The 11,671-nt window shown below is 34.8% G+C and overlaps 1 protein-coding gene across 4 annotated transcripts in view; it reads right to left on the bottom strand.

Annotated features, from left to right (window-relative positions):
- TET1 (tet methylcytosine dioxygenase 1) overlaps positions 1–11,671 on the bottom strand; it is a 136,807-nt gene that overhangs the window by 14,564 nt on the left and 110,572 nt on the right. For 3 of the 4 annotated variants that reach the window (XM_070781857.1, XM_070781860.1, XM_070781859.1), the window contains 5 exons: positions 10,813–11,024; positions 7,012–7,162; positions 6,579–6,665; positions 3,006–3,095; positions 1,287–1,424 (listed from right to left, as the gene is read on the bottom strand). In XM_070781857.1, the coding sequence (XP_070637958.1) occupies positions 1,287–1,424; positions 3,006–3,095; positions 6,579–6,665; positions 7,012–7,162; positions 10,813–11,024 (678 nt within the window). The remainder of the gene's footprint in view (positions 1–1,286; positions 1,425–3,005; positions 3,096–6,578; positions 6,666–7,011; positions 7,163–10,812; positions 11,025–11,671) is intronic. The other variant, XM_070781858.1, reaches the window with a different exon arrangement.

Genomic DNA, 11,671 nt, shown 5'->3' with positions numbered 1-11,671 from the left:
TATAAATGTTTACTTCAATTTATTTGGTCACAGGGAGACTAAGAAGGGGACAAAGACAAGAGCATAATTACAAAGACCAGGGAAATAAAGAGGAAGAAGAGTTGGCAGAAAACTTTCAGTTCACGTTTTCAGAGGTGGGGAAATCTAGCATCACGCCAAGTTCTAGGCATGTGCCTCATTGCATAAGCAATAAGAGGAGTGCAAAGAACAAGCACTGAATAATACATAAGAAGAGAAGGGGAACCAAAACTTAGTTTGATTCTCAACCTAATCTAACCTGATCACTAATAATTATCTCTAATGAAGGAACTCATGGAAAATGTACTAGCCAAGCAAGATGTTGAATTACTCTTCAGCTAAGATTCATCTGGATGGATTTGTAAAATTTCAACATTTGAAAATAACATTAGTCTCAGAGACCAGAGTCAACATCAGTGAAAAGGCATGATACACCAAAAAAAAGTTATTTTTGCTCCTTAATCTGTTGCTGATAGACCGCACAGACCAAAGAAGGAAGGAAGACTGCATTTTAATGGATCAGACGGTACACTTTCAATCAAAGTGGAACAATCATAGCTCTGTCTTCAAAGAGGCCAAACTGGTATAGTTCAGAAATAGAGGCAATCACTCTCTGTTTTACTGGGTAAGAAGATATCTACTTAAAGCAAACTCATTTCCCTTATAAAAGGACTATTGCATGATCTCTCCTGAGATCTTCTCCTTACTTCAAATATATTTTGATTGATTTCATGCTAGAAGCATGTGATTGTTTTCCATGGCTGTAAACATAACAACCACATATATGTGCAAATATTTCTTCTAAATATTCCTACAAACTAGTATTAAGAACCAACATTAAAATTTTGGCACACAGTTCCCTCACAAAACCCCTGAAATACAGGGGAATTCCTTGGTGGTCCAGTGGTTAAGACTCCACGTTTCCAGTGCAAGGGAGATGGGGTCCTATCCCTGGTCAGTGAACTAAGATCCTGCAGCCCGTGATGTGGGGCAACAAACAAACAAAAACCCATGAAGTACAGATGGCAAAAAAAGAAGCATTAACTAGCTTAACTTCCTACCTACCAGTTTGATAGCCAAGAGTGGTAGCTTTGAATAACCATGTAGTCCTCCATCCCAACAAACCTACCACAATATATAATTTGAAACATTCAAAAAAATATTTCAGGCTGGTTCTATAACTTTTGGGGAGCACTGTTGATATCAGGATCTCAGCTTGAGACTATGTTGATGGAATCTTTAGAATTAAAAGCTACCCAGGTACATACCACTGTGCTCCCATTATTCATGTTGTGAATGTCCCTGTGGGGATGGGCACAGAAGTCTAGGCAAGCAGTGACCCCAGAGAAAGGACGACCTTCTTTCTTCCCAAGCCGACATTCTCGGGCAATATGTTCAAGCGCCACCTGAAGAGTAATGAATTACCCACAGTTTTAAGAGACAAAAAGAATCACCTTCAATAAAGATAAAAAATCACTTTATGACAAGTTTATAACTTAGTTACACTTATTATTTCAGAGATTTAGATTATCACAGTGATTGTGTAGTTTAGTAATATTCAAGGTAAAGAATTTGAGGCTATATGAATTAAAATGACAATCACTGAAGGCAACAGGAGGACACTGATACTTGGTGGCGGGTAAATAAGAAGAGTAGCCTGAAATATTTCATTAGGAGAAAAGACTAATATAGTGCTTTGATCATGCATCCAGTGTTCAAGGTCTATAACAACAGTATAGAAAGTCAATTTGTAACCGTTTAAAATGAAAGGTTAGAGAAGCACCCTGGTGGTCCAGTGGCTAAGACTCCAGGCTCCCAGTGCAGGGAGACCAGGTTTGATCCCTGGTCAGGGAATTATATCCTACATGCTGCAACTAAGACCAAAGATCCCATGTGCTGCAACCAGCACCCAGCCTAGCTAAATAAATAAATCAAATGGAATTGGAAAGAGACCTTGTTATTCATGATAATACAAATAAATATTTAATTTTTATCATATATTTTAAAAATATGCACCCCTGGTTATGTTTTTCATTTTTGTTTGTTTTTGGCATAGTTGCTCTGTTTGCAGGATCTTATTTCCCTGATCAGAGATAAACCTTTGCCCTCAGCAGTGAAAGTGAGGAATCTTAACCACTGGACCACCAAGGAATTCCCTGGTTACATTTAAAAGGTATTTTACACTTATTTCTACTTTGTCTGCTATATGATTTACCATTATTTTCTCCCAATGTATGGTTATCCTTTTCTTTTCTTTAAAAAATGTTTTCCCACCTCACTTTGATTGATTTTACTGACATACATAACATATGTAAGATTAAGGTGTACAATGTGATCACTAGATACATGTATATGTTACAAAATGATTACCATAATAAGGTTAAACATAATTACAATTTTTTGGTGTGTAGAGGTAACATTTAAGACATAATTAAAACTTTTAAGTATAATACAATATTATTAAATATAACCAACAAGCTGTGCACCAGGTCTTATTTATCTTATTGCTGGGAGTTTGTACCCTGTGGCTAATATCTCCTGATCTCCCCCACTTCCTAATTGAATTAAATCTCATTGTGGATATTTAATTCAGTTGCCATGAAAAGAAAGTGAAAGTGAAGTCGCTCAGTCCTTTCCTACTCTTTGCAACCCCAAGGACGGTAGCCTTCCAGAGTCCTCCGGCCCTGGGATTTTCCAGGCAAGAGTACTGGAGTGGGTTGCCATTTCCTTCTCCAGGGGATCTTCTCAACCCATGGATCAAACCCAGATCTCTTTTTTTGCAGGTAGACACTTTACCATCTGAGCCATCAGGGAAATCCTCAATTGCCCTAATACTGTTTTAAAAAAACACTAGATAATTTTTAAAACTGTCAATAAAAGATCTACATTGAGGTAAAATTTGCAAAACAATTTCTGTTAACAAGGACATTGTTTAGATGTAAATTTCAACCATGTTTAAAAGCTCTATATAAGGTCCCAAAACATACCTGGTTTTGATAAGCAGCTGGAGCATACTGCTTATAAATTGGAGCTAATTCTGTAGCCAAACTCTGTAAATTATCTTCAAGGTTTTTTTCCTATAGGAAAAGACAGTCCATAAAAGTTGTTTCATAATTACATATGAGTGATGAATTTATATAACATATGAAAATGAATTATACCTCACTGCTGATATGTTCGTTATTGGTGCACAGTTCATACTTACCCTGATAAGCTACCAAAGAAAATGACATGATTGCTACCATAAATCTAAATTATTAGTCACTGTTATGCTTAGATTTAGTCTTTTGAAATTAGAAGTCTATGTTATCAGCTAATGAGAAATCTAACTGGTGTTAGAGGTAAGTTACAAAGCTGCTCATGTCACAACAAGAACCACATTTTATATTTATTCAATAGTAGAGGTCACTTGAAGTAAATCAAGACAACTTTCCTGGTGGCAAGTGGAGATGTGGAAGAATTCTCACAGTGAAACAAGGTTCTATAACAGAGATGGGAGAGCAATGCATTTAAGGCACATACTGTGTATCAGATCCCCGTGCTAAGAGCTTCAAATATAATAAGTAGGCAATAGGCTGTCTAAATCCAGTGTTTTATTTTCTACACAGTAATGTCTACAAACTGAGGAAGATTTGATAGAACTGTGGAGAAGCCTTAACACTTTATCAAGATTCTGGGGTCTAATGATAGGAGAAACATGTAAGACTTTTTTCGAAGGACAACTATCATGACAAGAGTAGTAAAAATGCCACTGATGACAGTATGAGGTATGGAGGAGAGGAAGGAGCCTTTAGTAACACTAGCTGGAAAAACATTGTGATAGTTTTTCAGAGATGATTGTATCCTAAATCAAATCAGAGATTGATAAATGATCAGTCACAAAAGACAAGTGATGAAGAACTGACATCAATGAAGGGCTTCAGCGGTTTGAAGGTTTCTGTCTCATTTGTGATCTGGTAGATGAGGAAGGAAAACCTTCCTGAGGATCAGTTCACCTCTGGTATACAGCAAACTATTATAAAAACCAAAGCCACATAGCAATGTAGACATAGGAAGTTAATTCTTGAGTGCTTTATAACAAGACCCAGTCTTGGCAACTGCAAAGCACCAGTGATAATCCTTTTAGTTTCCTACTCATTTCGGTTGGTGTGTTCATTGAAAAGGAAATTTATATACATAGGGTCTATATCTAAATTGCTCTCTTCTATTCATCTGTCTACTTATATATCTGTTACTTAATGTAGCTTAATAAATACAGTCAAGGAGGTCAGACCACTGACCAAAAAAAAAAAAAAAAATCCTTCCTGGCTATATTGACACATAATTTGAGGAAAACTTCAGAATTACTACTTAAATGGCTAGTTAAAAGACTTTATTACATTTTATTGCACTTGGATATTGGGTAGGGTAAATTGTGTTTTACTGCTAGAAGAATGTTACGAATCATTCAGTGTCACTAGTCAGGTTGGGCAATTTTTTATCTTATGAAGTAACATTTCTTGTATACAAATGAAATAAAGCACGTAAATAGAAAAAATTAAAACATTTAAAGATGATTATTATTGAATGCAGGTTCTTTATCCATATTATAAAAATCCTTACTAACTGTTTCATTAGAGTAAGTGGGTGTATGGAGATTTCTTATTAGATCTTTACACAATGGGGCTCACGCCCTACATCCCTCTGCCCTTCTCACCCTGTACCTTATCTCTCGGGTCATCATCTCCACATCAGTGCCTACAACTACCCACCTGCATCACATATTAACCCTGAGGTTCTTATTAATGACCAGACAGCCTCATTTGGATTTCTCTTAAGAATCTCCAAGCCAGGGCATCCAAACTGAATCGATAATCTGTCTTCTATAAACCTAGTCTTGTTTCACCACACCCTTTGTCAAGGAATAGCACCTAGTTTTAACAACCTGTCCAGAACTACTACTTATCATTTCTTCTCTCACAACCATATTCTAAGTCACTACTATCGCTTCTTTGGACTATTCTAAGGCAATGGCACCCCACTCCAGTACTCTTGCCTGGAAAATCCCATGGATGGAGGAGCCTGGTGGGCTGCAGTCCGTTGGCTTGCTAAGAGTCGGACACGACTGAGCGACTTCACTTCACTTCACTTCAATAGCTAGCCTATCTTGCTAAATGAACTCTTGGCCAACTCCAGTCCACAGAGCAGCCAGAGACATTCCATTAAAAAAAAAAAAGGTATCATTTTATTACTCTCTGCTTTAACATTCTTCAATGATCTTCCCATATTCTTAAAGGCCACTCTATGCACCTCACTTTCCCTAGCCTGCTGAGCCTCACACTGGTCTTTTCTCAGTTCCGGAAAAGAGGAATGCTTCTTCCTGTATTATAAACACTACATAAACATTACTCATTGTTAATAATAACCATAAGCAAAAACTGATCGTCCATTTATTATATGAGTGTTATAGAATATGGCAGCTTCATCAGATAATTATTTAGAAAAAAATTAACTTTAATTTTAAGGTTTATTTTAAGGAAGAATTCACATCTCATTATCCAATATTCTGATCTTTGAACATGTTACCTTCTCATTATCAGGTATTTTATATGTCCTTTTAGTATAGTTTTCTCCCTAAAGGTCTGATAAACTTCTTGTTAGACTTCTTCTAAGGTATTTTATCTGCAAAAGACAGTGCTCTCTAGAGTGATTTCCCTCTTTTATTATAGTAGATGGGAACAAATAATTTTGATTAATCTTTAAAGGGATTATTTACTTATTCTGAGCTTTCCTGAAAGATGTTACATTCCTTGTATTATAGATACAATTAGAGTAATTCCTGTTGCTTTATTTTGTGTTTCCTATTTATCTTATATCCCAATTAGATATTATCTTATATCTCAGTTACATTTTTTAAACTAACCTTGCTGACTGAAGAATGGGTTTTTTCCCACAACTAGTTCAAAGCTTATAAATTATATTTGTATTCATCTAAAAATTTTTAAATATACACTTCTCAAATACGTATTTCTGACAACATTTAGAGCAGTATTTTCCAAGCTGTGGGTCATGACTCTTTAGTGGGCTAAGAATTCAGTTTGGTAGGTCAAAACTAGAATTTAAAGAAATGAAATTTTATTTAAAAAATGTTTTGCTGCATCAGTGATCCTCAGCAATAACTATCAGATATTAACTTTTTAATATTTAAATATTATCTTTGTTATATGTAGTAAGGCTAAATGTTATTTTGTGATAGTTTTATCTATTCATTTCAAGATATATTTTTCCAAATAGTTACTTGTAGTATAAAATGTTTTTACACTCTTGGTCACAGCACAAAGCTTGAAAAACACTGATCTTGGAGTTAATCATTATCTAAATTCTCCCCATTCCAAACAAATCATAAAACATTGCCACACTTAATTTATATAGGTGCCCCACCCCCTCCCATTGCCTACCCACCCCTGATTTGAGAAGAGTATTGAATTATACTTATAGGTTGTTATTTCAATTAAAAAATGTAAGTACTCAACTTATTTAATTTAAACTTAACAATAAGGTTGACTAATTTCTTTGCTCACCATGGCCTCGTGTTCCGGACAGATTGGTTCCGGTTTCATATATCTTCTTTCTGGATTACGTCCTTTAGTAATTCTTTCATAGTAGTGCTGTGGGTAGTAAACTTACTGAGTCTTTGAAATGTTGGCAAATAGCTTTATTCATTGTTCCTACTTTGGCTGGGTATAAAATTCTAGGTTTTTTTTTAACAGTGAATTCTCTTTAGGGTGAGGGAAGGAGGGAGTCAGGGACAATTGGAATTTGGGTTGATAATTAAAGATTTTACCTACATTATTTAGAATTTTAAACTATTTTCTTATATATACATATACACACACATATAGTTACTATTTTGTCACTACGTTCTAATATTAATTTCTTACAATTTAAAAAAAAACTTAAAGAAATGTACTTATATATTAATAAGTATAATTCATAAGTAAAAAGGACACTTACATGTAAGGGAGAACTTGGATCAATTCTAAATCTTCTAGGACTTGGGCTTCTACCAAATTTGCAGCCATTGAAATACATACTCCATGAACAGCCAAAAGAGAAGGAAGCTCCACAAGTCTCTGGATCAATTCCTTGACATGTACAGGTACGACTGTAAGATGATAATTGCAAGGGAATGAACTGATAATGTAGGATAATACCTCAAACAGAACATTTCAGGTTCATATATATATAGAAGCAAGGATGGATAATGAAATTATTTTAACATATCTATTTCATTACTTATTTTATCTAAGGTAGTGTTAACAACACTAAGCTAATAATACTTGAATGTAACTAAAGCTTCAATTAAAATGTTTGTTCAAGATTATAAATCCAATAAAAGGCAAGAAACCATACAGATCTGGAATACATATAACCTTGTTTGATTTGGAGATATCCAAGGTAAGAAATAAAAAGCCTGGATTTTAATCATAGATCAGTTTCCTATCAGAATTTGAAAATTATAGCACCTCATTGGACTTAAAAATACATTTTTGAAAAATGATAAATAAAAGAATATAGAAACTTGATTTTGATCAAAACTATATTTGATTGTGAAAGTCAGGAAAATGCTGAATATGAAGAAGGAATAGTTCAATTATTCTAATTTTCACAAAGATAAAACATATACTTTAAAGGGAGCAAAAGATTACAATTACTTGAAAAGAAAAAAAATAAGATACAAAGAGTATCAAAGAAGAGAAACTTTAAATTGCAGAATTTCAAAGAAGTCAAAAAAAGTAGAAAAATGTACTGTGTTTAGTCGCTCTCTCACGCCCAACTCTTTGTGACCCCATGGACTGTAGGCCACCAAGCTCCTCTGTCCATTGGGATTCTCCAGGTAAGAATACTGGAGTGGGTTGCCATGCCTTCTTCCAGAGGATATTCCCAACCCAGGGATCAAACCCAGGTCTCCTGCACTGCAAGCGGATTCTTTACGTCTGAACTACCAGGAAAACAGGAATACTGGCTTCCCTGAGGATCTCCCAGGGATCTTCCCGAACTGAGAATGTAGTTTAGCTATTAACTATGAGACCTAAAATTGTCTCCTAAACAGTCAACATTACCAATGATGAGACAAAAAGACTTTAATATAGCTCTTAATATTATGAACCGAGTGTAGTATTCTTGCCAATAATTCCTGAATTGAATTGAAACAGGAAGACAATCAAAAATTGAGCAACAGTTTGCAAAATTACCTTGTCCCTTTCAAAAACACAGTGCTATGAAACACTGAAAAAATATAGATAAAAGTACCAAGGAACCCAAAATACAAAATAACTTATTCCATCAAAGCCTGGATGGGAGAAAATTAGTATGCAGTACCTCATAGGAAAGTAGATGATATTTGAATTAGAGAATAGCATTTTATCCAAGTGAAATAGCCTGGTTTTGATAATTGTACTGGTACCTGGTACCTGATTTTGATAATTGTACTGATAATTGTACTGTACCTCATTCTCTGAAGTATTATTTAGAACTAAAAGTTTGCAACTACTTCACAAATTATGCAGAAGAAAGTATAGAAAAGAGCAGTAATGATAATGACATGTAAGCTTATGTGTATTGTGTGATTATTTGTGGAATTAGAAATAATGATGCCACAAATAGGTAAGGTAAGGGGTATATAAGAATTCACTGAAGTATTCTTGCCTCATTTCTGTAACTATAAATTAAAAAAAAATAGGCTGGATCTACATTGAGTAAAATAGCATAAAACTTATTTATGAATTATTGGGAAAAATAAGCTTATATGTACACAATTTACAACAGTTTCTTTATATTAGAGGTATTACTATTATTATGAAGCCACATAATAAATTAGATATATTAAAATTATATGTACATATTTATTGGTATTAGAAAAATAATAAAAAGCATAATGAAATGATTTTAAGCATTAAAGAAGTACTCTGGAAGATATACAAACAATCCTATGAGGAGGTTAGAGAGGGGATATTTTATAATTTGTATAACAACATTTCTTTTTTAAAAAAAGAGAACTTTTTGAGGAAAATCATACAAAACACTGTTGAAGAACACAAACACTTGAACAAATGAAAAGAAAAATCTTTTAATGGGATTGTAAGATTCAATATCAGAATAATGTCAGTTTATTCTAATTTAATCTAATCCCATTAAAAATACCATTAGATTTATCTTAAAACTAGACAAATTGATTATGAAGTTCATTTGAAAGCAGAAACATTTTTTAAAAAGCCTTGAAAAAACAAGAATGGTGAGCTAGTATAATGCCTCTATAATATACAGAATTCATAAGAAAAAGGATTTGATTTTTGTATAAACTTGGTATTTTGAGTCAAGGGGGAAAGAGGAACTCTTTAGCAAGTAGAGTTGTGATAAATGGAAAAAAGAATAGAAATGGATCCCTTCTTCTCACTTCTGTCCAGCATAAATCTTAAATGATTTCTGTTTTAAAAATTTCTGATTTCAACAAGAAATAAAAGAAAATATGGGTGAATTATTCTAGAGCTCATGTGAAAGAAAAATGGTCTTAAATATCACAAAAAATTCAGATACAGTAAGGGAAAAGAGATATAATAAGTTACATTAAAAAAAAGTCCCTGAGACTGCAAGGAGATCCAACCTATCAGTCCTAAAGGAAATCAATCCTGAATATTCATTAGAAGGACTGATGCTGAAGGTGAAACTCCAATACTTTGGCCACCTGATGCAAAGAACTGACTCATTTGAAAAGACCCTGATGCTGGGAAAGATTGAAGGTGGGAGGAGAAGGGAACAGCAGAAGATGAGATGGTTGGATGGCGTCACCAACTGAATGGACATGAATTTTGAGTCAACTCCGTGAGTTGGTGAAAGACAGGGGGGCCTGGCGTGCTGCAGTCCATAGTGTTACAAAGAGTCAGACACAACTGAGCGACTGAACTGAACTGAACATACAAAACAAAGTCAATTTGCTGTACAGTTGAAATGAACAAATATTGTGAATCAACCATACTTCAATGAAATTAAAAAACTAAAACACAAATGGCAGATGCTCTTACCATATGAAAAAATATTCAGTCATAATATGAAATATGCAAATCAAAAGAAATTGAAGACATTTATCGGAGAAGGCAATGGCAACCCACTCCAGTACTTTTGCCTGGAGAATCCCATGGACGGAGGAACCTGATAGGCTATATAGTCCATGGGGTCTCGAAGAGCCGGTCGGACACGACTGAGTGACTTCACTTTCACTTTTCACTTTCACGCATTGGAGAAGGAAATGGCAACCCATTCCAGTGTTCTTGCCTGGAGAATCCCAGGGACAGAGGAGCCTGGTGGGCTGCCATCTATGGGGTCGCACAGAGTCGGAACGACTGACGCGACTTAGCAGCAGCAGCATCCCCTATTAAATGGGCAAAATTCAAGTTTGACTACAATGAAAGCTATAGAAAAATGGATATTCTTTTACACTGCTAGAGAAAAATGGAAAATGGTACAATTCCTATGGAGAAGCTGATCCTTTATAGAAAAATCTCTCTCTTTCAGACTCCAGGGCTAAGAAGGATCAGGTGTCAAAACAGAAACAAGGGAAGAATTAAAGAGAATATCCTAAAATGGCCTTAACTCACTATGAAATAAAGTCTCCCTTCTAAGCAATGTTCATTCTTTTCAGTTGCATAATACCTAAAATTCTGTTCTCACCTATAATATATATATGTCTATTACTTGGTAGTCAATTTAACAAGATATAAAACTGATGTTAAAACAGTACAAAACAGATTTGATTACTTTTCATTGAGCGTGCATCTTCGGTCTGTGGGATGACCATTGTATGACTTGAGACTCTCGGTAAGCTGTGAGTACAATTTGTCAGCCATCGGGAGAGGAATGCCGTCCCATACCATGATGAGCACCACCATCACAGCTGTTGGGCAGTGGTGGCCTGTACGCTGTCGAACCAGACAAAGAACTTTCTCTTCGTCACTGCTTCTTCTTAAAACCTGCCAAAACAGAATGTATACATTTATGGAAAACAAGAAACCTAATGTCAAACGCAGTGGATATTGCTTTTAAAGCTCTTCATCACTACATTCTAGTTTTTTAAACTTACTATTTCTTAAAGAATTGACGCCTATAAGGCCTTTAGCTGTTAGACTAGCTGCCTCCATACAACTCATCACAGGGTATCCAAGGTTACTTGACTAACAAACAACAGGCTGAACAGAAATCTGTGGAAACAGTTTGTGTTTTATTTCACTGTTAACACAGTATTGCAAAACAGACAACAGAGAATCCCATGGAAAAGAGCCTAATTAACTCATCTGCTCTTCCATAATTGTCACAATAGGACAAATCTAGCTAAATGGAAATAACCTAGTACTCCCAACATTAAAAATAAACTCTGAGCACTGATATTTAGCATCTGAGGAAAATTGTGGATATTTGCCTTGGGCAAATGGTTTTGCCATATAAAAAACAATTCATATGTACATAAAGCAATATTCCTGCAATTTTTTTCCATGCTGCCACAGATAGTTATCATACCCATCTTAAGATTAAGATGTTCCAGCTGACAGACAATACAAATTATAAGTAATTTTGAATTTATCTTACACTGCATCATACACATGGGTAGCTAAAAAAAGAT

Source organism: Bos indicus, chromosome 28 (assembly GCF_029378745.1).
Source record: "Bos indicus isolate NIAB-ARS_2022 breed Sahiwal x Tharparkar chromosome 28, NIAB-ARS_B.indTharparkar_mat_pri_1.0, whole genome shotgun sequence".
Lineage (NCBI taxonomy): Eukaryota > Metazoa > Chordata > Mammalia > Artiodactyla > Bovidae > Bos > Bos indicus.
This window is presented reverse-complemented; position numbering and strand designations above follow the sequence as displayed.